The sequence below is a fragment of the Gopherus evgoodei genome, chromosome 14 (genome assembly GCF_007399415.2).
Source record: "Gopherus evgoodei ecotype Sinaloan lineage chromosome 14, rGopEvg1_v1.p, whole genome shotgun sequence".
In the NCBI taxonomy this organism is placed as follows: domain Eukaryota; kingdom Metazoa; phylum Chordata; order Testudines; family Testudinidae; genus Gopherus; species Gopherus evgoodei.
Genome location: NC_044335.1, coordinates 5,204,920 through 5,232,709, shown reverse-complemented (window position 1 = coordinate 5,232,709; position 27,790 = coordinate 5,204,920). Strand labels below are relative to the sequence as shown.

General features: G+C 48.3%; 1 protein-coding gene across 3 annotated transcripts; it reads right to left on the bottom strand.

Annotated features, from left to right (window-relative positions):
• Positions 1-404: 404 nt before the first annotated feature.
• On the bottom strand, positions 405-27,790 carry TCEA2 (transcription elongation factor A2). Of its 3 annotated transcripts, XR_003996499.1 has the most exons (11): positions 27,559-27,785; positions 22,432-22,494; positions 21,234-21,339; positions 19,109-19,199; positions 8,150-8,283; positions 6,594-6,650; positions 5,230-5,384; positions 4,476-4,622; positions 2,413-2,484; positions 1,341-1,440; positions 405-1,080 (listed from the first exon to the last, which is right to left on the bottom strand). XR_003996499.1 is itself a non-coding variant. In XM_030533207.1 (10 exons), the coding sequence occupies exons 1-10, from the start codon at positions 27,625-27,627 to the stop codon at positions 1,432-1,434; spliced, it is 903 nt and encodes a 300-aa protein (XP_030389067.1). In that variant the 5' UTR covers positions 27,628-27,790; the 3' UTR covers positions 1,116-1,431. The 3 variants fall into 3 exon arrangements, 2 of the variants coding, with proteins under 2 accessions (XP_030389067.1, XP_030389066.1); XM_030533207.1 differs by lacking the exon at positions 405-1,080 and having other exon boundaries at positions 1,116-1,440; positions 5,230-5,379; positions 6,589-6,650; positions 27,559-27,790; XM_030533206.1 differs by lacking the exon at positions 405-1,080 and having other exon boundaries at positions 1,116-1,440.

The window sequence follows — 27,790 nt, the reverse complement described above, 5'->3', positions numbered from 1 at the left end:
ATTTGTCTTTACAAAACCCTCCTTCACATCAGCCCTCCCCAGCTGCTGTTAAAAGGTACATGACAAGAGCAAGCTGTGGATAGGGCTCCTGATTTTAGTTTTTAGAACATCCCCGCTACAAAAAAAAAAATGGAAATTGGTGTTTATCCGATAATGCTTGTATCTAAGGGCGAGTCTACACTAAGCCATAATGTGGACTACGGGGGTGTGATTTCTAACACCTACTAATGTGTTGCACATTACTTGGTCCAGACACCTAAAGGTGGTGCACTGCATGTTCCCTAGTGTGCGTTAATGCAATGCTGTTTGAACAGCACAACGTCAAAGTGCACTAGGGAACATTAGGGTTATAGTATATACGCCTGTAATGAACAATGTACATTAAAAATATACACTGCAAAGATAATATACATTATTCATTAGAGTATGCAAAGAGAGAGCCCCCCAAAACCCCAATTTTTGGACATCTCCATAAAATTCAAAAATGGCTACAAATACCCTCCCCAATGAAATTAACAACCTCTCAAAAACAGAAGCCCTAGATCTGTACTAACACAAGCACTGTTCTCAATTATGCTGCTGTAAATTCAGAGTAACTCTACTGACTTCCAGCAGTACCTGAGATCAGAATCGAGGCCTTGCACTGCCCCACCACTACATACAGTCAATGAGCCATGTCCTGCACTGGATATCTGAGCAAAGCTCCCACTAACTCAGCTGGAATGTGGCCTATGTCGTGGGTGCAAGATTTGGCTCAGGGTTTTTTGTTCATGAGCTGATTAAAAACAAAATGTCGTATGTTTAGGACTAGGAAGCATCCCAAGGAAAACTGCAGTGTCAGTAAAACTGCCAGGGCATTTTTCACAGCCAGGATTCGGACAGTTGAGGTTTGAAGGCCGACCCCTTTTCTGATGGCACAGTGGGCTAACACACAACCTTACTGCCCAACAGAGAAGGAAGACCAAATTTCAGGGTATCTAACTAGATCTATGGTAAGCGGTGTGGCTTCTGGCTGGATGGTATCTCAGGCAGTGCTCATCCACCGGGTCCACATGACATTTGGGCAGGAAATGCAAAGTCCTGCAAGCAGCAAGTTGAAATAAAAGTCAGAAACTGGCAACAAAACAAAACAAAACAAAAGAAGTTTAATACTGTTATGAAAAAATGACAATACTTATCTGGATGAGAAAATACAGCCAAAATGCATGGAGTGAACTCTCCCACCAGTCCGCCTGCCCCCTGGATTCCAGTCACAGCTGCTCCCTCTCCACAGGTGCACAACCTGAGAGCCAGGCCTCCCCCCAAGATGATGCACTTAATGTGTGACAAAGGAAACTCACTTGGGATACAGTACACAATGGCTGGAGAAGTCAGAGAATATAGGTTATGGTCCGTCCAGGTTCGGCTGCCGCCGCCGGGCTCACAGACGTCTCAACAGAACTGCAAGAGATTGAGGTTTAAACCCGGATTAGAAAACCCCGCTGCAAATGAGGGCCGCGGGCAGCACTTGGGGCCACAAAGGAGCCATGGATCTGGTTGATAGTATCCCTCCTCATGGGGCTGGGGAATCTTGCACAAGCAATACATGCTGCTCATGGAGTAAGGGGAACCTTCTCGTCTAAAGACTGGTTATCTCGCTAACTTCCAGCGCCACCATTCGGCTCCCATGGCAGGGGAAGTTACAAGAGCCACCCTCCTGTGTGAAGGAGGGTGACTAATATAAAGGAGGGGTAGAGAACTGGCCATAAGAAGGTGCCACTCTCATCAAGAGGCAGGCGCCAGTGCTGTTGCTGGTCACCATTCACTCTATAGCTAAGGTTTCTGCTCCGATCCAAGTCTGGGCACAGCGTGAGGGGGGCAAAAATGAGAGAGCTTGAAAAGCATGAATAATTGTCACTCTTGCCTCCTTTCTATTGGGTGTGTGGCAGGAGGGGAGCTCCAGAGAAGTATTGTGTGTCCGGCAAGGGCATGGAAAGCAGTGCTGGTTCCCTGGGGCTATAGCGGGTGAATGGAGCCATGGAGGCTGAATTTGTTCTAAGAACTCCTGCACCACTGACCTTCCAGCAGTGCCAGCATGTACGCCTGGCCAGGCCTGCAAAGTGACTGGCTGCAAAGCATCCCGCTGTGTCCCAGAAGGAGATCTGTGCTCTATACAGCCAGCAGCCAAGTCCACCCTAACAGTGACCAGAGCAGAAGTCCTGAGTGCTGGTCCCATCCCGACAGACTTGCTGGACATGTTACATTCTGTCTCTCCCTCTCCCTCTAGCCTAGGTGTGACAGCAGTTGCTAGAGTCAGCTGGGGCTTGGAAGGGGCTAAGGATTTATTCCTGAAATGACAATCTACAGCTGTCAACACCACCTATCTTCATAAATTTCATACCCTCATTCAAACAAGTGTCATTCACGCTCTACCTTCCAGCGGTTCCCACACTCGTTACACACGACGAAGGTGGTCATGGGCTCATCGGAGCTGCGGGTCTGCACCTGTGGGAAGGACACAAGAAGGGATGGGAAGGAAGAGCCCCCACTTGGACCTTCCAAAGAGATTCACAACGGGCTTTCCCTGGTAGTCCTCAAATAGCCTCCGGGTTCAACAGTCAGAACCCAGTCTGTGAGCGGGGCAGCATGCATGGTCTGAGCAGGACAAAAGAGTCTCACATGCCTGTAAGTCTGATTAGTCACTGCCCTCCTCTCCATCACCACCGCCAAGTCTGGGCTGCAGAGCCTACTGAAAATGCTTTGTTCTTTAAGCAGTGAGTGCGATGAAGCAGGATGGCCTTACGTCCCCTCAACACCTGTCTCCATCCTCAGGCCTCACACAGCACACCCATACTGTGGGCACAGAGCAGGAGAGCCCAACTCTGACAGCACTGAAACCACAGTGCTAGGAGCCTGAGGGTCTTCCCTAAATGCACATGGAAATGGTGCTACCACGGTTACCCTGCACAAAGCCCTGATACCTACCAGAGGCACAGAAATGGCTTCTCAGCTGAGTTTGGCAGCAATGCGGGCAGGCCACTGAATCGGCGTGAGGCTGCAGCCGACAGTGGAAGGGAGCCCATTGGCTGCCTTCCAAGAGTACGCAGAGCCTTGAGAGACACTACATTGCTGACATGTACAAGGAACACTGTGGCTGTGTCTCTACCCCAGATGCTTTTCAGCCACGTCCTCCCATGGCACTAGTCCCAGCTGACAGCGGGGACAGTGGAAGCTGTCATGGAGGTAGGGCACTGGGATTGTCACCAGTGTGTTGGATGACTGCCAATAGCAGGCATAGACAGGATGGTTGTGAAAACACCATTTTGCACTATAGTAGTGTGCCCACCATTGCTCTAGACTGGCACTAGGCTGGCTTGGGCACACTTGGGGCTGGGCTAGTCCAAGGAGGGCATTTTTTCTTCTGCTCATCACCATGGCAGCACTCTGCAGATGGGTCCCCAATGGTCTTTATGTGACTGATACCTCCTGCCATGAGGGATGGTCCATCTATCTGCCGTCATCTGGCTTGACACCCGCTGAAACTGATTAGTGTTGAAGGAGCAGGGCCTCAAAGCAGCATAGTGGCAAAAACATCAGCCTAATGCAGTCTGTTCCGAAAGCCAGTGGCGCTGTGTGTGCTCGAGCTAGGGTGACCAGACAGCAAGTGTGAAGAATCGGGGGGGGGTAATAGGGACAAAACCCCAAATATTGGGACATCTGGTCACCCTAGCTCGAGCTCACAGCTGCTCCATTCCCATTCTAAAAGCTGGAGAGAATCCATGATATTCATGCTTTCAGTGCAGCCAAGGGCCTAAGGAAATTGCCTCTGCATCTCCCAACCCTCCAGCCACAGGTTTCAGAGGAAAACATAAAAAAGCACTCAAACCATTCTCTTTTACAGGCTAGTCCTAACTCCAGCTTTACAGTCTGCCAGGGCCATATTCTGTCACTGCTACCTGCAAACTAGCAATCTGGTTTGTATTTAAACCTATAGGGAATCCTGGTATTTAACTGTGTGACTGTTGCCTCTGAACAGGCTTGTCAGACCCAGAAACTTTACTAAACTCCAGAAACCAGATTTTCAAAGCATGCAGGTGAAACTGGATGCTTCCTTGCATGTAAAATCACCACAACTACCTGCACATCTCAGGCCACAGTACATGCTGAAGGATAATTACAGTGCTCTGTATGTGCAGTGACCCAACTGGCGGTCATGGTAACTACATTCAAATGAAGGGAGCACATTTTGCAAATACATTGTGGACCTAAACCTTTTGCACATTTTGCAAATACATTGTGGACCTGAAAAATCTGGCTCTTGAGGTTCTCCTGGTGAGCTGCAGGATCTGTGCCACCTGACAGTGCCCAATCCCATGATGTGCCACAGGCAGCTAGGCAGATGCTGAACATCATCAATTTCCACTGGTCTGACCGGAGTGGAGATTGCTCAGAACCTTGCAGGACGGTGCCCTCTATAAGCAAAGATGGTGGCTAACCTGAGTGTAAGTGCAGTTCTTCTTCTTGCACTTCCCACAGGTGAAGAGGTCAGTCTGGGTCCCTCCCGTCCTAGCGATCTGGTGCTCCCGGATCGCTTCCTTCGTCATGGCCTTCCTAATCTCCTTCAGCTCGTTACTGGCCATTTCCTTTAGGATACAAACAAAGGCACATCAGCTCAACTTCCCCACCACACTGCTGTTAGTGCCACTGAAGCAGAGGGAGAACACAGCTAGCAGGGCCGATGGCTAAAGGGACAGATAATGGGCTAGAGAGCCTCTCAACTATAGGTTACCAGCTCAAACCCAGCCTGTGTCACCTGGGGCCAATGGGAAGTGACTGGGATGCTCAGTCTAGCTTCCAGTAGACAAATGTCCCCACCACTACCTGGCCCCGTTGTGTGGGATTCTGCCAAGGACAGAACTGCCCATTAATTGTAGCAGTGCTTTCTCCAGCCACCGTTGAGACACGGTGCAGGGAAGCGTGTGCTACAGTGCTCTCTGGATACACAGAGGGCTTCAATTTCCAGAGCTGTCCAGGACCAATCTCTGGCTCCAAACTCCTTCGAGTAAATAAAAAGCCCCTCCTCAGATGGCTGGCCCTGACATGCACATCAGTGGCTGCTGCTGATCTGAACCGTAACAGAGCAGAGCTTCATCTTCAGAGCAGACCAGCTGCTACCTTGAAGTTAATCAATGGGACACAATCCCTTACGAATAATGCCTATGAAGGTTTCCTACCTCCCCCTCTCCTCACCTCTGAGGTCATCACTGCAATCTGCTCCGGGGTGATTGCTCCACACAACACGTTCTTTCTCAGCTCAGGGTTTTTGGAGTCCTTCAGGTTGGAGATGCGGCTCCTCACGCGGTTTTTGTACTTCATGTCGGTGTTCTTGACGTCTTGGTAGATACGTACGAGTACAGTTAAGGAGCTACCAGGGGAGTAATTAGTCCTGCCACCTACCTAGGGTGACCAGATGTCACGATTTTATAGGGACAGGCCCAATATTTGGGGCTTTTTCTTATATAGGCTCCTATTACCCTCATCCCAATTTTTCACACTTGCTGTCTGGTCAGCCTACACCTACTGTTGCTCGGATTCACGGATCTTAAAGCACTTTCCAAGCATTAAGGACTTTTGCCTCAGTCCCCTGTGACTGCAGCCAGTGGACTGATGAGGACACAGGCACTGAGGGGGTGAAGTGACAGGCCCAGAGGCATACAGCAAGTCAGTGGCAGAGCTGCGAGTAGAAGCTGGAATCAAGCCTCCCAGGCCCATGCATTGACCAGCAGGCCACAAATACTCGCCAGGCCATGGTTTTGTTTAATTTAACTGAACTCAGGCACTTGTAAAGGCTGGGGATTAATACTGGGAGACATTGGGGCTCTTTCCCTGCTCACACAGCAGGAGCTGTCAAATGTGGGCCAGGACCAGCGCTGAGCTGCCGCCCTCCCCAGAAATAATTGCAAAGGGGTTCCCGCAAAGCCAGTTTAGCACAGAGAGGAGGGGAGAGGTCCCAGTGCTGCAGCTAATTCCTTTCTAACGAATGACTTCTCCCCAGCACTGGAATGGCAGCGTGGTGGAATTAATCTCTGATTTCCACTATCCTCAAGTACCTCCACATGCTGTTACCTATTAGAGCGGCTAGAAAGCTGTGCAACCCTACACTAACAGCATGTAACTAACACCCCCCCACACACACACACTCTGGCGCTCCATCTCCTCTGAAATTAGCAGGCTACCTGACACCAACTGCTACATCTTGCCTTGCCCTGCCCCATGGCCTGGTGGCAATGAGAGCCATCAAGGAGGTAAGTGGGGAAGTTGCCAGGGAATGTCTGTTGCACAGGAGGATGGGGCAATCAGGGCAGTACAACAAGCGGCCATGCACAATCACACCAGCGAGGGGGTCAGTTCTGAGCCGACAACAAATCCATCCAGGGGCTTCATCTTTACCCTGCAGCTCTGCTACTCCAGAACAATGCTGCAACCCAGCCCAGAGCCCAGGCTGAGCGAGACCTTTGCACAAACAACACCATTTGCCCCTATTTTCCTGCTGGCCTGTTAATGTCCCCCCCACGGGAGTGCTGCTCAGGGAACCCTCAACAGCACAAGGATATATTCTTCAATCTGGGCAGAGAGGTGCTCACAGTCAGCACCAATGGCAATGTAGTCACCTGTAAAAGAACAACAAGCACAATTACTGATCACTTTCGAACATCGAGGGAGATCCTGGGAACCAATACCGAGCTCTCTGCCTATCTCGACTCTCACATTCCCGCTATCACAGGCAGTGCCTAGGCACCCCTTGACACAATTTAAAACACAGTGACAAAAACAGACAACCCTGGCTGACTTTTGCCCTCTGGTGCTCCATTGACTCCAATAGGGGTGTCCAGAGCTAAACCAATGATTGGCACCCAGGTGCAGTAATACGCATGGTTTGCCAGTAACCAACACGATACTAGGAACTTATAACTTAGCCAAAACATGAATACACAGGGACTGATTCTGATCTCACATTGGTGTAACCTGGCAATAACTCCACTCTGATTCATGGAGTTACACAGCAGTAAAGCTGGTGTAATCAGAATCAGGCCTTCACATTACTTATTCTTGGTCAAATGGCCTGCAACCTCCCTCCACCCACACCCTTATCTCCCCCTACCTCCTATTTGCTCTATTTGGAGCAAAGAGCTGGTGAAAGCCAGTAAACAACCTTTACTGTATAAGGAACAGCCTGAGTGATGTAATGATTGTGTGGCTAGAGCCTGGACATGGCAAATGACTGATGAGCAGGAAGGGGATGGACAGCCACAGGCTGGGCTTCCTTGAAGTAGACAAGGGATGGGGTGAGGGGACGATACAATGAAACTCTTGCAATTAACACTCTCTGGCATGTCAGATACACAGGAGCAATTTGAGCAAAGCTTTGTGACTTGTGCATTTCTCCATCTGTCATTTACGCTCCATCATTCCAAGTTAATGCAGAGCCTCAGCATGCAGCCAGGCCCTCATTTTCAAAGGCGGCCTCTCCTTTTGGACATCCCAAGTATTAGAGGCCCAACATGGGACACTCAGGGACTGCTTTTCCGAGGTGCTGAGCACCCACAGCTCCCATTGACTTCAACCACGGCAGCACATGTATAACTGAGGGACAAACTTCAGCCCAAGCCGTTATAGACGTACGACCTTCAAGAGGATCCGTTCTAATAGCTGTGTTTCCTCAGAGTCCAGTCCTAGCCACAGAACACTACTGGCAGCAGTGTGGTTACTAACATATCCAGCCCACTGCATTCCAGCTCCACTTTCTCCCAGCGGGGAGATGGGGATGTAAGCTGAGTTTTAAAGGAATCAGACAAGAGCAGGCGATGGGGAGTGAACCCAATGCCTATGGGACTCCCCTGGCTTGAGGCCACCCCAACTAGATGCCCAGCAGAATACTCCCAGCAGAAGTTGACCATCCCTACTCTCATCCCTTCTATGGCACAGAGAGGTCGATCCCCTGGGTGAAATAAGCTTTTGCCAGGGGATTAAGGGCTACAGTCCTCTTGTTTGTGCCTGGAACTCCTCCCTACTGCAGCACAGACGGATCTGACGCTCAGGAGGAATGCATGGCAAAGGGGCCTCTGTGGGACTTTGCAGCCAGCCCAGTGGAGCCCATTGCCCTACTTACTGTCGGTCTGCAGAGCAGAAGTCAGCATTTCTCTGCATTTGTTGCGGACAGCGTCGCAGGTGACGGGCACCGGCGGAAAGGTGGTGATTTTCGGTGTGGTTGGAGTCTTCGGTGGGTCCTGCCTTTTGTTGGAGCTAGAAGAGAAACTTAGGGTGACCAGATGGGATGAAGTAAATATCAGGACACATTCGGGGGGAGTCCCGCCGGCACAGCAAAAAAACCTCACAGTCTCGGAGTTCCGCTGGCAGAGGGAAAAAAAAACAAAAACCCCAAGTCCCAGAGTCCCGCCGGCAAAGGGAAAAAGAAAGGGAAAAAAAGCAGAGTCCTGCTGGCGGAACAAAACAAAACAAAACAAAAAACCAGGAGTGCGAAATATCGAGACAAATTGCGTCCCGACCAAACATCGATCGGGACACGGGACACGCCTAAACATTGGGACAGTCCCGATTTTATCGGGACGTCTGGTCACCCTAGAGAAACTTCACCTCTCAGAATGATTTGGTTCAGGTCACTGAGAGCAGCGCGGGGCGCAGCGCAGCGGCAACGTGGTCACATATCCTGTTCCTTACAATGATGTAAAACCAACCAGGAAAAAGCAGAGCAAAGACCTTGGCCAATAGCCAACCCCCAAATTCACAAAGATGACAATATGCCAACCAATAGGGCTATCCCTGGATATGAACACAGAGCTCCTAGGAGCTGGGGTGGCTCTGCACACATGTGGATGCTGACAAGCCCTTATAACCTATCAATGAAGCCTGATACTATACATGGAGAGATTCCAGAAGACTGGAAAAGGGTAAATCTAGAGCCCATCTATAAAAAGGGAAATAAGGACAACCCGGGGAATTACAAACCAGTCAGCTTAACTTCTGTACCTGGAAAGATAAGGGAGAAAATAATTAAGCAATCAATTTGCAAACATCTAGAAAATAATAAGATGATAAACAGTCAGCATGGATTTGTCAAGAACAAATTGTGTCAAACCAACCGGACAGCTTTCTTTGACAGGGTAACAAGCCTTGTGGATAGGGGGAAGCTGCAGACGTGGTATATCTTGACTTTAGTAAAGCTTTTGATACTGTCTCACATGATCTTCTCATAAACAAACTAGGCAAATGCAATTTAGATGGAGCTAGTATAAGGTGGGTGCAAAACTGGTTGGAAAACCGTTCCCAGAGAGTAGTTATCAGTGGTTCACAGTCAGGCTGGAAGGACATAACGAGTGGGGTCCTGCAGGGATCAGTTCTGGGTCCAGTTCTGTTCAACGTCTTCATAGAGAGTACACTTATAAAGTTTGCAGACAATACCAAGCTAGGAGGGGTTGCAAGTGCTTTGGAGGATAGGATTAAAATTCAAAATGATCTGGACAAACTGGAGAAATGGTCTGAAGCAAATAGGATAAAATTCAGTGAGGACAAATGCAAAGTACCCCAGTTAGGAAGGAACAATCAGCTGCACACATACAAAATGGGCAATGACTGCCTAGGAAGGAGTACAGTGGAAAGGGATCTGGGGGTCATAGTGGATCACAAGCTAAATAAGAGTCAACAGTGTAATGCTGTTGTAAAAAAAGTGAACATCATTCTGGGATGTATTCGCAGGAGTGTTATAAGCAAGACATGAGAAGTCATTCTTCCGCTCTACTCCAGACTGATTAGGCCTCAACTGAAGTACTGTGTCCAGTTCTGGGTGCCACATTTCAGGAAAGATGTGGACAAACTGGAGAGAGTCCAGAGAAGAGCAACAAAAATGATTAAAGGTCTAGAAAACATGACCTGTGAGGGAAGATTGAAAAAATTGGGTTTGTTTAGTCTGGAAAAGAGAAGACAGAGAGGGGACATGATAACAGTTTTCAAGTACATAAAATGTTGTTACGAGGAGGGAGAAAAATTGCTTTTCTTCAGCTCAGAGGATAAGACAAGAAGTAACAGGATTAAATTGCAGCAAGGGAGGTTTAGGTTGGACATTAGGAAAAACTTCCTGTCAGGGTGGTTAAGCACTGGAATAAATTGCCTAGGGAGGTTGTGGAACCTCCATCATTGGAGATTTTTAAGAGCAGGTTAGACAAACAACCATCAGAGATGGTCTAGATAATACTTAGTCCTGCCATGAGAGCAGGGGACTGGACTAGATGACTTCTCGAGGTCCCTTCCAGTTCTATGATTCTATGATATTGTTTACGCAAACTGATTTACCCCACTGAACAAAAAGAAAACAGTCATACCCTTGGAGGTGAATGAGAAGGGCTATTACACAGCTACTGGACACTGCCAATACTCCATGCTTGGATTTTGACTTTCTGTTACCTGCCAACATGGAGCCTGGGGAGTTTGGTGCTGGTATTTTGGCACACAGCCCTATGAAAATTCACAACTCCAAGTAAGAGCTCCTGGAACGTGGAACCTCCTGGAATGACATGCCAAGACCCAAAGAAGAGCTCCATGGAGCTCGAAAGCTTGTCTCTCTCACCAACAGAAGTTGGTCCAATAAAAGAGATTACTGCGCCTTGTCCCTACATTGGACAATCAGCAGTGGAGCATACAGTGAATCCACTTTGCAAAAGGACTGCCTTGCACAGATGATGCTCTGTATGGGGCATTTCTGGGCTGGTGCAGGACGATCCCAGGTCACCCCTCCATCACCAGAGCAAGGAGGTGACGTAGAGCTTCCCCTAACACAGCCTGACCCAAGAATCCTGCCCCAGAACCTAGAGTTTCTCATTTAAAATCTCCTAACAGGCCCAATGAAAAGGGCTATTACACAGCTATTGGACACTGCCAATACTCCATGCTTGGGTTCTGACTTTCTGTCACCTGCCAACATGGGGCCCGGGGTGTTTGGCGCTGGTACTTTGGCACACAGCCATACAGGAATTTACAGCTCCAAGGAAGAGCTCCCTGGAACGTGGAACCTCTTGGAATGACATGCCGAGAGCCAAAGAAGAGCCTTACTCAGGCAAAACTTCCAGTAACATCAGTGCCAGTTAGTGATGATGGGATCCTCAGGGATTGCCCTACTCTTTTCATAGATGATCTCTTTGCGGGGAGTTTAAAATTAATTTTGCTCCCAGGAGTGAATTCTGTTAGAACTGGGGTGCAGCGAAGGGGTGCCTAGGCTAGGATTGTGGGAGTAGGGTCAATGTTTTTATTCCTGGAGTGTTTTTGTGTTTCATTTCCTTAGTGTAACAAAGAAAAGAGACTTTCTGATTTGAAGCACTATACGGACCACACAATCATTGCAAAGCACTTCAGCGAGCAATCAGAATATCCAGTCAAATAAAGGAATTCGTTCAAATAAACACTATGCGCTCCTCTGCACATTCTTAAAATGCAACAAGATCAAGGATTCCACAACATGAACTCCCATCATAGGTGAAATGCTCGGGTCAGGAATGTCTAGCCATTCTAGTGAGCTGGTCCATCAGTACTTTATCATTCTGTGCATCATATAACCCAAATTATGCCCTTATTCACCTCCATCAAAATGCAATAAATGTAAACATCACCCCTTCTGATCCCCCACCGAATCTGGTATTTGCTGAAGGAGTTGGGTGATCGCAGTCCAGTTCCTAAGTGACCACATCAGAAACTGCTCCTCTAACTAGCACCCTGGGAGGTAGGTTCATCAGAGAGCCCCAGAAGCAAATGGGCCATGGAGACTCATGCCCCCAGAGGCAGTTTCTCCAGCTCAAGATTGAGGCACATAGGCAGGGTAACAAGGGGAAGCTTGCTCAGCTGCTGACTGCACTGCAGATTCTCCAGAGATAGAAGTCTTTAGTCTCCAGGGCTGGCAGGCCCACACCTTTCACCAGGGCTATGGTCTCATGACCAAAAACACTTTATGGAAAACAAGGCTCTCGGCTGAGCCAAGTGGTTGAAATTAAATCTAGAGCAAAATGCAGGCCAGAGAAGAAGATCAGATCAAGGCCCTTCACCCCATATCTGCACTGTGGTAGGGCTGTATATGGGGCCTCTTGACGGATGCAGCAGGGCCTCTACACCACCTGGACATGGCAATGGGAGGCCAGCACGAAGGACTGTTAGGAAGTTGACCAGGAAAAAAGTGACTATGCGGACCCAATCACCAAAAAAAACCCATATGGGGGAGGAGTCCTTCCGTGCTGCAGTCTCACTTCCTGCCTAGAGGTAGAGGGGTCTGAATTCTGCATCTTCAGCCCCCTACTCAGTTCCCTCATACCCCAGCTTTAAATGGGAAGAGGTGAATTCCACCCACAACTAGTGTGACTTGATTTCTGAGCACTGGTAATGGCGTGCTGCTTAGCGAATTCCCTGTTGGTGAGGGGGTTTTCAATGAAGATTATTACAATCCAGCTGAAGATGTTCTCTGTTTATGACCCCAGGAAGCCTGGCCCTGACCGAGAGTACTATCCAAAGATAAGATAAAGGCAAAGAACCCTCTCTCTGTTCCATGGAAGTTTCTCTCAGCACAGATTCTAACCTCTTTGGTTTCTATGTAAAGCCTTATCTCTTCAATGCAGCAACTCCTGCCATCAAAACAATTCAAAAAGTCCCCTGGATTTGAGTTGAAAAATAGCTGTACAGCCTGTAGAAAAGGCCGTTAACGAGAAGTGGCAGGTGAGAGACCTGGGCTCTGTCTGTACTGTAGTATGAAGTCACTATGGGTCATGCAACTAGAGAACCCCCCCACCCTGAACCTTTCCTTAGAGCACACTGCTTAGGAAGGAGACATTGACGCTTCTAACTTGGAATCATTTGAGGCCCAAATTTCCAGAGGCGTTGAGGGCATGGACAACAGCTGGGAATTAACACGCTAATTGACTAACTGCACCACAGTCATTTTCATGTGCAGGCACAGTCATTTGCACACAGGTTTTCTAAAGTCAGGCCCCCTAGTGTTCACAGTTTTTATTTACAGATGCACTTACGGCTGGTTTGACAGCCCTGGAGACTGGAATCCTCTGGGTATTCACAGAGCAGGCACAGCCCAGACAGTAACAGTGCAAGCTTCTCCAGCCACATAGCTTAACTCTGCAGCAGGAAGGCCCACTACTCGGGCTGAAAGGGCAGGTGAGTGTCCGTGCCCTCAGGCTTAGCCCTCACCATCCGAGCTGCCAACAAGAGCAAGTGTAATGTGGACAAACCACCACTAGGAAACAGCCTGAAAACACCTACTCACTCCCTTTAGGCCACTTAACAGGAGGGTACTATTGTCAGCTCCTCCTGATCTAGGCTGAACTTCAACTAGGTAAAAACCTCTGTATCGCACGCTAAGCCTTGCACGATATTTGGTCCCCAAAGTATACAGACAGGTTCTCTGCCCTCTTCTGCTCTCCCTGCATATTCAGGCACCACAAAGGGAGCAGAAACCATAGGCCTGCTGGATGCCTCCCTTTCCATAGCCCCCATGGCAGTAGCAGAGAGGGGGTGGCCAAAGCCCATGCACTCCAGCTATCCTCTGCTGATATCTGATCCCTAGGGACCATATCCAGCTGTTTGACCTGTTCGGGGGCAGGGGCACAGAATCAGGGATCTATAACCAGCTCCCCATCTGTGGGGGGCTGCAGAGAACCCGACTCATTTTCTGTCCATTCAATGGAAGAGGGAGAGAATGACTCCCTTAGAGTTGACATTTATAGCCACCAAAACAGACCCCACTCTACTACACTAGGTCTGCTGGTTTACTCGCAAGGCAATGAAGCTGTCCTAAAGCCTTGGGTGTCTATCCTCTAATCGTGAAGCTGCTACTGCTGCTGTTCTGACAATGGGACTCAGACAGCTCAAGGCACTGACATGGGAATAATTCAGTAGGATGAGTTTCAACTCAGCCAAGCATATCAGCGCCCCAAAATCTTAAGCTGTCCATTGCTACGTGAGAGGAGGCAGTGGTTTGACTCTAGTTCCAGACGTACCAATTCCACGTTTAAAAACCCTACCCCAGACGGCACCCTGCGGGCACGGATAGAAATGTAGCCACGGATCCAATGGGAATGGAAGCTCAAGCCTACTGCTGCTCCCTGCAGGGAGATGTTGTAAGAGTGAGGGCACAGTGACACGTAGGGAGTTTGAACCCAGGCAGTTGTTCAGGGGCTGAACAAAAGACTTTAGATCTAGGTTCTCAAAGGCTTTTAGGCATCTAACTCCCACTGAGCTTTTTCAATAGGAACTGGGCAGGGAACTGATTTATGCATTTTTGCAAAATCCACTAGGGGTTCATCTGCAGCTTCAGGTGTCAGTAATTGACTGTGCAAAGGGGGTCTGCAGGGCCTATCTTTGTGAAAATGTACGTCTCTGGGCCAGATTTACAATGGCCCAAATAGTCATGGAGATGTACAACAGGTTATCAGCACAAGTGAATTTGTGTGTGCATTTTTCTGAAAATGTAGGCTAAATGTAGACTAAAAAGCTAACGCCACTAAGCTGAGTACATACAGCGTGACTTGCAAGAGATGTATGTAGGCAGCTTAGGGCTGCAAGAGATGCTGCAAATGGTGGTTTGCCAGTAAGCAGCTGCTGTTTCGAAGGGAACAAGTACCACCAGGTACTACAGTAAATATGAATCTAAGCCTCTCTGTACAGGCTACACATACATGGCTGAATGTATATTTCTGTGGATCACATGGGGCTCTAAGATGCTTCTCAATGAGACTGGTGCTTCTGTTGGGCGAACTTTACAAGTCCTTTGTCTCAGCCTCACAGAAACACTGAGCCACAAAACTATCCCAAAGCAAAATCTCCATTCTAGGACTCCGCTTCCATTAACTGTCACATCTCTGCTAATTAAACATCTTTAAAAAGGAGTAAAATAAGCTCCATGTGCTTTAAGAGCTAAAACATCAAACCTGGATGCTGAAAATTCGATTCCTAAATCAATATTTAGGGAACTAAGGAAAAGTGGCCTGACGGTGGAAAGGTGCGGAGTACCTGCTGATTTTCAGTGCGGTTTGCACATACCATTCCTGTAAACTCGAGTGCACACGTGATTGCACAGATGCAGATGGGGCCTATAGCAATTGATGCTTTAAAGAGACCAAGAAAAACTCATCCAGGGAAATGTGCAAAGCCTGCCCTACCTAGAAGCTGTTACATGAGCTTGTGGCTTTGGTAGAATTCAACAGCCCAAGAAGCAACCATCCACTAAAGCTTTGGAAGACTAATTTGTGGAGATGTGTATAAAAAGTCTTTGCCAACCTCAAAGAGAATTTGATATTCTGCCCTACAAACCTCACTAGGTGTTGTGTGTCTCAGTGCAGTTCTACCTCAGGAACAGAAGTCACCTAGGCCGGCCCCAGGAAGGTTATGGCTCGAAGTAACCCCCAAACCCTGTAGACCAGCTGCCTGCTTGTGCAGTACAATGACGTCACTGAGGCAGTGAGAGTAGGCTGTGGTCCAGTGGACCGGCAGGGAAGGAGAACAAGCTGTTCCTCACTCCTGCAGTTTAAAACCATAGCAAGCCCGAGAACAACCTCAGCTGATTGCTCTTGGATCAAACAAAACAGATTTCACAGCAGTCCAGCCCACACTTACAAAGTCTGTGTAAGAGGAGGTTTGTCTGTCATTACAATAGTTGGCAAATAAGAACCCTCACCACAAAGGAAATCCTGGGGGTTCATACTGCTCCTGTCAAACGTGGGAATAAGGCTGTACACTTTACCCAAGAGGAGACTAAAAAGTCCTCTGCATTACAAAAGAAGTGACTCAAGAACAAAATGGTGACACATGTGATGGCCAGACTCATAACAGAATTTGGACTGCAGTGGAACGGAAACTGCCATAAAAGTAATACACTGACATGCAACAAATCCAGACACTCCCAAAAAGTGGCCTGATGAGAGTTCTGGCAAAAAAAAAAAGAAACCACAGAGCTGCCAGAGATGAAGACATTCTATACGCAACCTATTAAAAAATACTGCAGTCCACAATACTACAGCATCCAGTAGTGAGATACAGTGCTTTGAACCATGATACAGAACTGCAGGATATAATTTTTATAAGGGGGTACCATATACTAGCGTATCACACAAAAATCTCGCCTACCAGAACAAGCTCCACCTCCACATTGTAGGGCTGAGATGCTCTGGATACAGCTGTACTGATGTTAATTCCCTAGTCATTGCAAAAGAAATTCCCCATCTGCACCGCAGAAATCAAGAAAAGTTATGGGCCAAGAGATATCCCAAGGGGAAAGGCCCAGCCAAAATCTGTCAGACTCCATGGCTGCAGTAAGTACATTTCAACACTGGCTGGCCTCTCTACTGCTTTGATAGCAGCTTCATCAGACCAGCATAGGCGCGCACTCATCACCCAGAGATCAGCCATACCATCTGACTAATTTAGTCTCAGCCTGTCCTTCACAGAGACACCGGGGCAATTCTTGGCCAGTAAGCTCTCTGAGTTTGTCAAGGTGCATTGGGAGTCTATTTTGTACTATCAGAGGAACATATGCTCTTCTCTCTGTAACGAGACAGCATGATGTACAGGACTGGCTATGGGCTGGGAGACAGGAGCTAAATATCTCTAACACCTAACTTCTGCCTCAGTTTCCCCCTGTAAAAGAGAGAGGGTACTTCTACCTGACAGGGGTGTTGGAGGTTTAATGTCTGCACCGCACTCTGAAATGAAAACCAAGTAGTAGCCATGCAGTGGCTCCTAGAGCCTTACTAGTGGAGGACAAAGCGTTTGGTGGGACTGACAGTTAATCCACTGGTCCTTCGTTGCTGAAAAAGCCAGAAACACCATATATCTGCCTCCATGACCACAACTGGTGTGTTATTCGGGCTGTGACAACTCCAGGCCACTTCCTCCAAACTGCGAGTGTCCTAGCAGACTGGGTTTGTTTTACTCACACAATTCTCACCCAATTCACTCTCCCAGGTGCTTTGGGGGCAGCTGAGGAACTCTGAGCAATGTCCCGGGAAAACACTCTTACTTCAGACTCACAAGAATTTCCTGAGGAAAGTCTATTAGAGGCCAAGCCAGAGGTTTCTCTGAGGTGTTATTTCCTGACTCTAGTATACCATCAGCCTAGCACAAACATACTACTTTCCCCTTTGCCGACACAAATGAACTAAGATTCACCAGATTCCTATATGGCTGGCAAGTATCGTTCTCTATTTACAGATTGAGAAATAGGGGTAAGAATCGTAGACACTTGCCCAAGGGCATGGAAGGATCCAGTGTCAGAAACAGGATTTAGACGGCAGGCATTCCTGGGTCCCAATCCTGTGCTCACACTCCTCTCCCAGCTTACAAAAGCACACCTTTCACTGAAAACACATGAAGCCCTGCCACCCCCATCCCAGAGAAATCCTTGTCTTTGCACAATGCAAAGGGAAAACTTCAGCTGGGAGATTCCAGATTAATGTTATTTGTAGAATTAGCACCTAGAAATGCTAGTCATGGACCAGGATCTCATTGTGCTAGGCACTGAACAGACACAGAACAAGAGACGGTCCCTGCTCCAATTTTACACTGCAGTGCAGCTGGGCTTATGGCCTCAAACCAGAGGGATCCATTTCTTTTAAAAACATGGCAAGGCTTATGCCAAATCATGATTTTCTGGAACGTTTCATTCCAGTTTATACACAAGTGGAGGAGGAGATTGATGCAGCAAGTTAAACTGCTGCAGCTCAGCCATCATGCTAGTAACTTTCACTGTACCAGCCCTACACAAAGGTATTGGGTTTTGAAAATAACTAAGCTGCAGCAGTAGTCATGTGACAGTTCTGAAACAAAACAGAGACACGGTAAAGAGGCTAGTCAGATAGGGACTGACTGGCACACGCAGGGACGAACTTTAATGAGCATGGGAAAACTTGTAAACCAGAGAGTTACCAATAAACAGAAACTAGGATATAGCTATTAGCCAAGATGGTCAGGGATGGAACCCCATGCTCTGGGTGTCCCTAAACTTCTTACTGCCAGAAGCTAGGACTGGGTCACAGGGAGTGGATTACTCAAAATTGCCCTGTTCTGTTCATTCCTTCTGAAGCACCCGGCACAAGCCACTGTCGGAAGACAGGATACTGGGCTAGATGGACCATTGGTCCAACCCAGTGCAGCCATTCTTACATTCTTAATATTAATCCTTAAGAAACTGACTAATCCACAGGTGTTTTACGCCTTATGAAATGGCCAGGTTCCTGGAGTCCGCGCAGGATTCTTGGGAGTGCTCAGGCTAAAAGGAAGGATCAGTCTCTTGCTTCTGGGAGGCACAGTTGGGACTCTGGTGAAGCTGGTCCCACCTCATAACCTCCCTGCCATCCACCCAGGCCCCACTTCTCCTTGCTGACTGTTGTAACTATTCTTGCCAGATGGGGAACAGGCTGGGGAGTACCCACTCCATGAAGAGGGGTGAGTCAGCAGCAGACCAGCTAGATGCCAACTGCGGGGTGGGTGGACTTTTTCCACCACTTGTGGAGGAGAGATCATTGTGCAGGAAGGAGAAGGGGGTGAGGCTCCTGCTAGGAGCATCTTTGAATACTTGGCTCCCATGCATCACCATAAAAGGCTAAAGCTGAGCATAGTCACAGCCCTTCTAAAGGACTCCAAGCGTTTACAACAAGCAAGGGAAAAAATATAAAAATGCAACACAAACAAAATCAAACCCAAAGGAATGTTTTATTAACAGAGAAAGAAACCAGCATGAAACAGAAGGAAACAGAAACATGAAGGTAAAACAAATCATGTAGAACAGAAAGCAAAAAAATTCACTAACGCCACTGTATTTTATAGATGTTTATTCTTCCATTACATTTGTAGTTTCTCTTTATTATAGAACACCACACAGATCTACAGGCAGCCTGTCACCTTTGCTGGATAGGCTGGACTCCGGGCAGGTCTGATCAGAATGAAGCATTTGAGCAGACCAATTGCACAGCCCAATAGACACGTTAAAGATCAAATGTTAACACAGAATGCCCCAAGTGATGGAACAACATGTACAACAGCATCATCTTGGGCTAAAGGGAAGCATTACCTTTGGTCTCTTGAGTCACCGCTCTCTTTTGAGGAGGATGCCGACAAGGAAGAATTCCTCTTCTTCTCCTCACTTTTGTCCTCCGAAGCATCTGCACCCAGTAAGAAGAGGGAAAAAACAAACACTCAGATACTACAGAGGGTTCAGGGTTGATCCTCACACCACAATCCTGACTACACTAAGCAGGGCACAAAGGACGGTTAAGAGCCCAGATATTTGGTCAGAGGCAAGTTACTAGCTCCAGAAGAGCAGCATGGAGGAATGGGTCTGTACAGGCTAAAGTACTTTGCAATGCACCCATGGTAAATCTTTCTACTTGCCTTTGATTGGCAAGAAGTCAAGAAACTAGCAAACGTACCACAAACCTTTCCCTAGCTAACCAGTGTGAAAGGACCCATCCTTCATTCCATGAGATTACCTTCTTCACGAGGGAAGACCTATCCCAGCCAAAGTTTCTTTTCTAGTGAGATCCCTGCTGCTGAATGTACAGACTGAGTAAAATTTTCAAAAATCACTTTTGAAAATGGAAGTTAAACCCAATTCAATTTTCAATAGTGCCAATGAGGGGCAGCCCCTCTCTTAAGGAAGGTGTTTGGAAGGCCAGGGATACAATTTATTCTTTTAAGAAGTGTATTTCTTTTCCAGTTAGTTCAGTGCTGTTGGAAGGTGATGGCTTCGCAGTCCTGAAGACAGAAGTTCTGGTTAAATGCAGATCAGATAAGGCCAGGAACAGGCAGTGAAGGCTTCCCCTCATGGTCCCACCGTTATGTATCCACCCTGACGTAGAAAGACCAGAGCCAGTAGTGGGTTGGAGGAAAAAAGAGTTCAGTCTCCAATACCCGTCTAATCTTTGGCTTCTTTGCCAAGTTATTCGTAGGAGGTTTCTTTGAGATGCAGACTGGAACTAGCAGATCATTTCACATACACCTTGAACAACCCGATGGTATTAAATATAGAAGATATTTGTTTCTACTGATTCAGACAGACTTGTCAGTTTTGATGAAAGGACACTCTACTCTGAGCTTCACAAACAGGTACTGCCATAGGCTTAGAAGCATGCTTTATGCTAAAGATAATTACATCAGTTACCAATGACACAAATAACCCACTCAAGACATAGCCTCTCTTCTGATCTGAAATTAACAGGGCTTAAAATTTCATGGTCTGCAATCAGGAAAAAAAAAATTCAGTGGCACCATAGGCCCTATAAAGTGTCTTTATTAGTATTTGGGTGGAGTATTTCCATTTATTCTTAGAAATTCCAAAGAAAAGCTTGTTTATAATGCACTTTTATTTCCAAGGTGGTCCAGAAGAATGAACACAGAAGTGGGAGAGAAACTCCTGAGCTCTAATCCCTGTCTGCTAACGACTCACACAGTAATCTTAGACAAGTTGACTGACTTTTGGAAAAAAGGAGGACCGTACTAATTAGCTACTTTGAAAGGGGGCTAAATGGGTTAACGCTTTTGAACAAGCAAAGGGCTACCCTTGTGCAAAGTACCATCTTCAAAGAGCTTTATGAACATTTGCACATTAAGCATTACCATATCTTATTCCGGGAAGTATAATCAAGCAATAAGATTTTAAATAAGACCTAACCCTCCAACTCATCACCACTGGAAATGTTTTCTAGCAGGTTTCTTACAATATTACACTAGTTGGCTTTTTATCTGTTGTGCTAGTTTATTGATATTTTAATATTGCATTTACTTTAAATTACAGCACACCCTGAGCACCTCAGTCAGCAAATGGAGAACTTTATAAATAAGATCAGTGTACTATCATCATTGGCACGCTAACTATTCTTATTTCAAACCTCGCAAGCCTGGGCAAATGCACATTAACTACATGCAGTCCTGGCCCCTAATTCCACTTCTTCTGCAGGGATCATTTTCTTTTAAAATAGGAACTCATTGTTATTAAATGGAATTCACTGTGTAGTACTTGAAACCCTCCAGATGAGAAGTCTCATGTTAAGGTTCTAAGTTCTGTGGCCTGCTAGAACTTCCTACCTCTATTGATGAAGAGAGAAGCTTGTAGGAGTAACACAGCCTACAGGATAACAAAGCTGCTAGAGGTGACTATTTGGTAAACTGAATCCAACAAACCCTTCTTATTTTCTTACCTAGAAGCTTTTTCCAGGACTTGATAAGTGATTTGGCAAGCGATATCACTTCCTCGTCAGTGCTCTGCTTCCTCAACGCATTCACCGACATCCCAATCCGGGTGGACTGCAAATCAACATTCAAGAAGTGAACCACTCAAGAACTGACTAGTTAGCCAATGGCACTAAAATTAGAGAACAACAGGTCTCCACCACAAGATACCACAGCATTGACCAAGGCGTACAAATCTCTCGAGACAGAGCCAGCTGCTTGATGCTTCTACAGCTACCAACAAGTTGGCTTCTTCGGTGAGTCTTGAATATCTGGCTTACATAGCATATGGCTCTCTCTTGGAGGCCTCCATCTCCCATGACACCTTTTCCCCTTCCTAACTACCTAGAAGCATATATAAATTACTCAAAACTGAACAGGATCTGAAAGAAAATCCCTTAGAGTCTCCTAGAAATTTAAAAACAGGGCCAAAATTATAAACAGATGCATAGCTGTAACGCACGATACTTCAAGCCTTTAAACCGCAACCACTCTTCTAACAGGATTTTCTTTTAAAAGGATGTTCAGCACCTTAATTGTTACCGATGCCCGGAAGGAGTGTTTTTAAGTTTCAGCATATTACTAAAGCCCTTAACTTTTATTAACTATTTAACTTAGTTCTAAAAACCAGATTGGAGTTGCCTCTCCTCCCCTGAGAGTTTTCCCGAGAATCTCATCCCGATGGAACATGCCTCCCAACTTTTATGGGCTCCATCAACTTCATCAGTTTGGTGGGCCTTAGGTTGTGCTTCCCCTCAAGCTCTGCTTCAGTCCCTGTCTCACCACTCAAAACATACCTTGATGTTCTCTTTTGTTAGTAGTTTTACAAATGCTTTTTACAAAATATGATTGCTGCTGGCCTCACATTTGCTGCTTTCCCAGTCTATTTTCCCCTTCTTTATTCCGATCCCTCCATTGGTTTTGAAAAGCGCGATCTTTTCACTTCATGTTTACAAATGGAATTTTGAATTTTGAATTTGTTCTGATACCCTAAGCACCTCTCTTGGTGAGGCTTTATAAATACAACATTGCATAGCTTTGTTTGATGTTTCTGGGAGGATGGAACAAATGTCAGGGGAGACTGCCTTAATCTCATTCCCAAAAAATCAGCATTTATTCCACCTACATCTGGATTTTAGTTTTCCTTGCCTTAGTTGCATGATTTACCTGTAACAGGTCCAGAGTGATAGGCATACTTTTCAGTTCCTTCAGCAAATCCATCGCACCATCCTGTGTAAGAAAGGCGGAGGGGAAAAAAAAACAACCTACTAGTTACCAAAAAAAAAAAAAAAAAAAAAAAAAAAAAAAAAGTATTATGGGCCACTTCTTCCATATCATCTAAAAAAGAACAGCTACTTAAACTCAACCTGCACAGGCCAATAAAGCAACAATTGTTCCTAGAACATGAGAGAGCCAACCAACCAATCTTGAGACTAATATTTTAGATGACACTAGAAACAATCCTCATTATATTCCTGAAATTATAGTATATAAGGAGGCCTTAGCTAAGGTATGGGAACCAAGCAAGACAGAGAAGCATTGTTATGTAACAGATCTGTCCGGGCACGCAGCACATTTCTATTGTGCCTACTACTTACACAGTTAACTACTATCCCTATCCAGATAGTTTTTTAGGTGTTAGTTCTTGTCTGAGGTGCATTGCTTGGGAGTTCTCATTAAACTTTCTCCCGCAACATTTTTCCTTTAGGAATAATCCTGTTAGCAAATCACCATTTTAGGTGACCTGGTTGACGATGCGGATACCTTTGCCAAGATATTGCATCAGAGGCTCTCAGAGCACTTCACAATCACTCCTGGGGGTAGTGATTATTTTGCCTATGGTAGCAGAAAGCTGCTGGCATTGTGTCCCTAGTAGGATTTGTGGCTAGAAGGAAAACTTGCTTTGCAAAAGTATTCAGGATGTCCACCCACTGCCCTTTAGAAAAGCTTTGACCACTGTATCAAAATTGATAAGAAGCAAGGAAGTTAGGAAGCAGGTCACCTGGAATATGGTATGTAAAATGTTCATTCATCTGCTTCACTGTATCCAGAAAACTCAATTGCTGCATGGCCCTAACCACACCATGTGTACATTTTAAAATATCAGGTACAATTGCAAGCTCTGGACAGATGTTAGCAAATTTTCACTTCTGCAATACTCTCCGTGAAAACTATAACCTGGAATCTGTCAGCCTCCATCCAGACTGCAGTTTCTTCCTCTCTTCTCCTAAGCGACAAGGCCTTCTAATGTTCACATTTAACAGCTCATTTAAAATGCTAACCACTCCAGGCCCATTTGAAACACAAAACCTACAGAGACTATAATTGCTGTGGTGTGAAGCAGCCTGAACTGACATATTTCAGCTTCAGATCCCTCCCCCTCCATGCAGAAAGGCTGTTTCCGATTCATCTCAGGAAGAGATCCAGCTGCCAGCATCATCCTGCAGGACACAGGCTGTGAGAGCTAAATCAAAGTGAAGTTGGAGATTTCAATATGCACACACAGGCAATTCACTCCCTCAGGAGCCTTACAGCAACTTACCCAGAACGAACGAATGAACGACTTGCCAAATTTCTTTCTGACATTCCGAGATCGAGAGTCAAATAAATGCAGCCTTTACAGTGCACACAATGGCTCAATTCCTATTTCCCTCAAAGGAAGTTTTGCCACTTACTTTAGTGAAAGCAGGATTGGGACCAGTGTGTGTTAAAGATAAGTTCCTCATTTGACAAGGTGGAGGCAGAGTGGGGCACAAGTTACCCCAAAATGAGGATACAGTGGCAAAGGACCACGAATGCAGTAACCAAAGGTTTGGATGCTAGTTCGCGTATTGTAAACTGCACACGGTTTAGTAGCCAAAAAATCACAGGATATAGTGACCCACCTATTAAACTACCAACTGGACAGCCCGTTACCTTACACTCCAATGCCAACTAGGTCAAATCACTCAAGACACTGCTTCTCCTTGCTAATCACCGACACTTGGAAGCCAATTCAACAATAATGATCCTTTCATGCTTCCTTTTCTGAAGAACACCCCACCACTTTGAGGTTAAGGACCTCTTCAGTGATGTGATTTTAGGGGAAAGCAGAGACTGTCATTTTATCTTCATAGTGAAGGGACAGAAGAGAATTAGGGAGGAAGAAGAGTACTGGGGAGCAGGTCTGCATGGCAGAAAAAGCGTATTGGGGGGCAGTCCAAGGGAAGAAGATTGGAGAAATAGCTATTGTATAAAGGGAAGGTTAAGAGGAGACATGGATCCAACCCTGAGGAAGGAAGTTGGGGACTGAAATGAGAGAACTAGGGCAATCACAGAAGTTGTGGAGAACTGCTAGGTGAGGAGGGAGCAAGAAAGGATCAGTCCCCAGGAAGGAGATGCAGGAGGAGCTGGGAGGAAAAGGAAACGAAGGAATTCCCTCACTTCAGCTGTAAAGATTATGTGTTCTCCCACCAAAGCTTTCTAGGTTGGGAAGCAATTGGGATCCAGAAGTAGATAGGAGACAGCAAAAATCTTCCTGTAATTCTAGAAGGAGACGATGGGCGTGCTTCCCCTCTTCTCTGGTCATTGGAGAGGAAGAAGGGAGCTCTTCACACCTCTGGCTACAGAGAGATGATGGGAGATTCCTCCTTCTCTTACTACTGGAGTGGAATAGGGTGGGGAAGAAAGGGGAGGTGATGGTGCTCCCCTTCTGAGGCAAGGCAGTGATGACTAAGTGATAGGAAATAATGGAGACCTCAGATGGCTGAGGGGGCTGCAAGGTCTGTCCTTCCCTGTACTGCAGGAAGTTGAGAGGAAGTGATGGTGGCTGCACGTATGCTGGTGGGAGGGGGCTGCAGGAGTCAGCGAAATTGCAATGGGAAGGTACAAGGAAGCTGAGGGAAGAATTTGGGGACAGCAAGAAGGGCTCCCCCAGATTCATCATGCTTTTCTGCGGAGGTCTGATGGTAAATAAGGCCACCAAAAGGCAAAGGAGGTTTCCCTGTATGCACGTGCTTTCCGGCAGGGCACCGATGAGGAGACTATAGGGGCAGAAAGGCGTAGATGAGGGGCCACCATGCATTTCCACAAGGAAAGCACCAAGGAGGGAGGCTAACAGGGCTGGAGCAGAAAGCAACAGGTGGCTCGCCTACCATAGTGTTGCAGATGGCTAACTGAGAATTACAATGCTTTGCTGCAAGATGGTTGATAGGTAGGCCCTACCAAATTCACAGTCCATTGTAGTCAATGTCACGGTCATAGGATTCTAAAAATTGTAACTGTCATGACCTCAGCTATTTCCAATCTGAAATTTCACGATGTTGTAATTGTAGGGGTCCTGACCCAAAAAGAAGGGGTTTTTTTTTGGGGGGGGGGGGGTTTGCAAGGTTATTGTAGGGTGGGTTGCAGTATTTCTGCACTGCTGCAGGAGGCGGGCTGCCTTCAGAGCTGGGCAGCTGGAGAGCGGTGGCTGCTGCTGGCTGGGATCCCAGCTCTGACAGCAGAGCTGCCGCCAGCAGCAGCGCAGAAAAATGGCATGGTATGGTATTGCCACCCTTACTTCTGCGCTGCTGCCCGCAGAGCTGGGCCCTCAGTCAGGACCGCCACTCTCTGGCCACCCAGCTCTGAAGACAACAGCGCAGAAGTAAGGGTGGTAATACCACGATCCTCCCCCCCAATAACCTTGCCACCTCCCTGCAACTCCCTTTTGGGTCAGTACTCCCAATTTGAGAAACCTTGATCTTTCCCTTGAAATCTGTATAGTATAGGGTAAAAGCGCACAAAAGACCAGACTTCATGGAGGGGAGACTAGATTTCATGGTCCGTGATGCATTTTTCATGACCGTGAATTTAGTAGGGCCTTATTGATAGGGAACATGAGGGCACTGGAGCTAGATCCACTTGACCGTAGGTGAAAGGTTGCTATGGGCACACACATAGTGGGGGACAGCAGGAGATAGGGAGCTGAATGGGATAACGCACTGGGGGCGGCAGCAGCATGCTGTGGGGGGCTGTGCTGGGGAATACTAGGTGTTCTGGGGAGATACCGGGGGGTGCAGTAGTGGGGACATAACTGAAAACAAAGGAGGGGGTGTGTGAGGAACGCTCCATGAAGGCAGCAGGGAGAAGGGACCCAAGGGCTCAGAGGGGGACAGAGGAACACCCCAAGGTAGGGCTCTAAGGAGAGGGGCATGGGGAGGGGAAGGGGGGTCACACACACCAGGTCATGAGAGGGATGGAGGCACACTCAGGAGAGAAGGGAATAACCAGGGACAGTGGGGGGCACTCCTCTGGGCACATCTGAGGGAAGACACAATGGGAGACAGGGGTGCTCTCATGGGGGAGGGCACAGCCTGGGAGGGGGCACCCCAGGGGACACGACTGAAGTGCTGGTGGGGCTCTCTTCAGGGACGGGGCACCCCGGTGGCAGGGAGCTGAGGAGGGAAGAGGGGCGCTCGGGGGGGACCCCGGGAGCTGAGGAGGGAACAGGGGCGCTCGGGGGGGGACCCCGGGAGCTGAGGAGGGAACAGGGGCGCTCGGGGGGGGACCCCGGGAGCTGAGGAGGGAACAGGGGCGCTCGGGGGGGATCCCGGGAGCTGAGGAGGGAACAGGGGCGCTCGGGGGGGATCCCGGGAGCTGAGGAGGGAACAGGGGCGCTCGGGGGGGATCCCGGGAGCTGAGGAGGGAACAGGGGCGCTCGGGGGGGATCCCGGGAGCTGAGGAGGGAACAGGGGCGCTCGGGGGGGGACCCCGGGGGGCACAGGGAGCTGAGGAGGGAACAGGGGCGCTCGGGGGGAACCCCGGGGGACACAAGAAGCTGAGGAGGGAACAGGGGCATTCGGGGGGGACCCCGGGAGCTGAGGAGGGAACAGGGGCGTTCGGGGGGGACCCCGGGAGCTGAGGAGGGAACAGGGGCGCTCGGGGGGGTGACCCCGGGGGGGCACAAGGAGCTGAGGAGGGAACAGGGGCGCTCGGGGGGGACCCCGGGGGGCACAAGAAGCTGAGGAGGGAACAGGGGCGTTCGGGGGGGACCCCGGGAGCTGAGGAGGGAAGAGGGGCGCTCGGGGGGGTGACCCCGGGGGGCACAAGGAGCTGAGGAGGGAACAGGGGCGCTCGGGGGGGACCCCGGGAGCTGAGGAAGGAACAGGGGCGCTCGGGGGGGGGACCCCGGGAGCTGAGGAGGGAACAGGGGCGCTCGGGGGGGACCCAAGGGAGAAGAGGGGGGCACGGAAGGCGCTGGGGGCGGGGCGGGGCGCGGACGCTCCGGGGCGGGAGCAGGGGGCACCCCTGGGTCTCCCCGCCCACCGGACTCACCGCGCTTTTCTTGGACACCATCTTGTCCAGCCGCTTGGCGATGCGCACGATCTCGTCCTCCCCGCCCATGGCTCCGCTCCCCGCAGCAGGGGGACGCGGCGGGGCCGAAGCGGGGGGGGGGGCTGCCGAGGCACTCACTCACCCCGGTGTCCGCAGTCCGCCCGCCCGATCTCCAGCCCTGCGGAGCGCGGGGCACGATGGGACTCGTAGTTCTTTCGCACAGCCTCCCGCG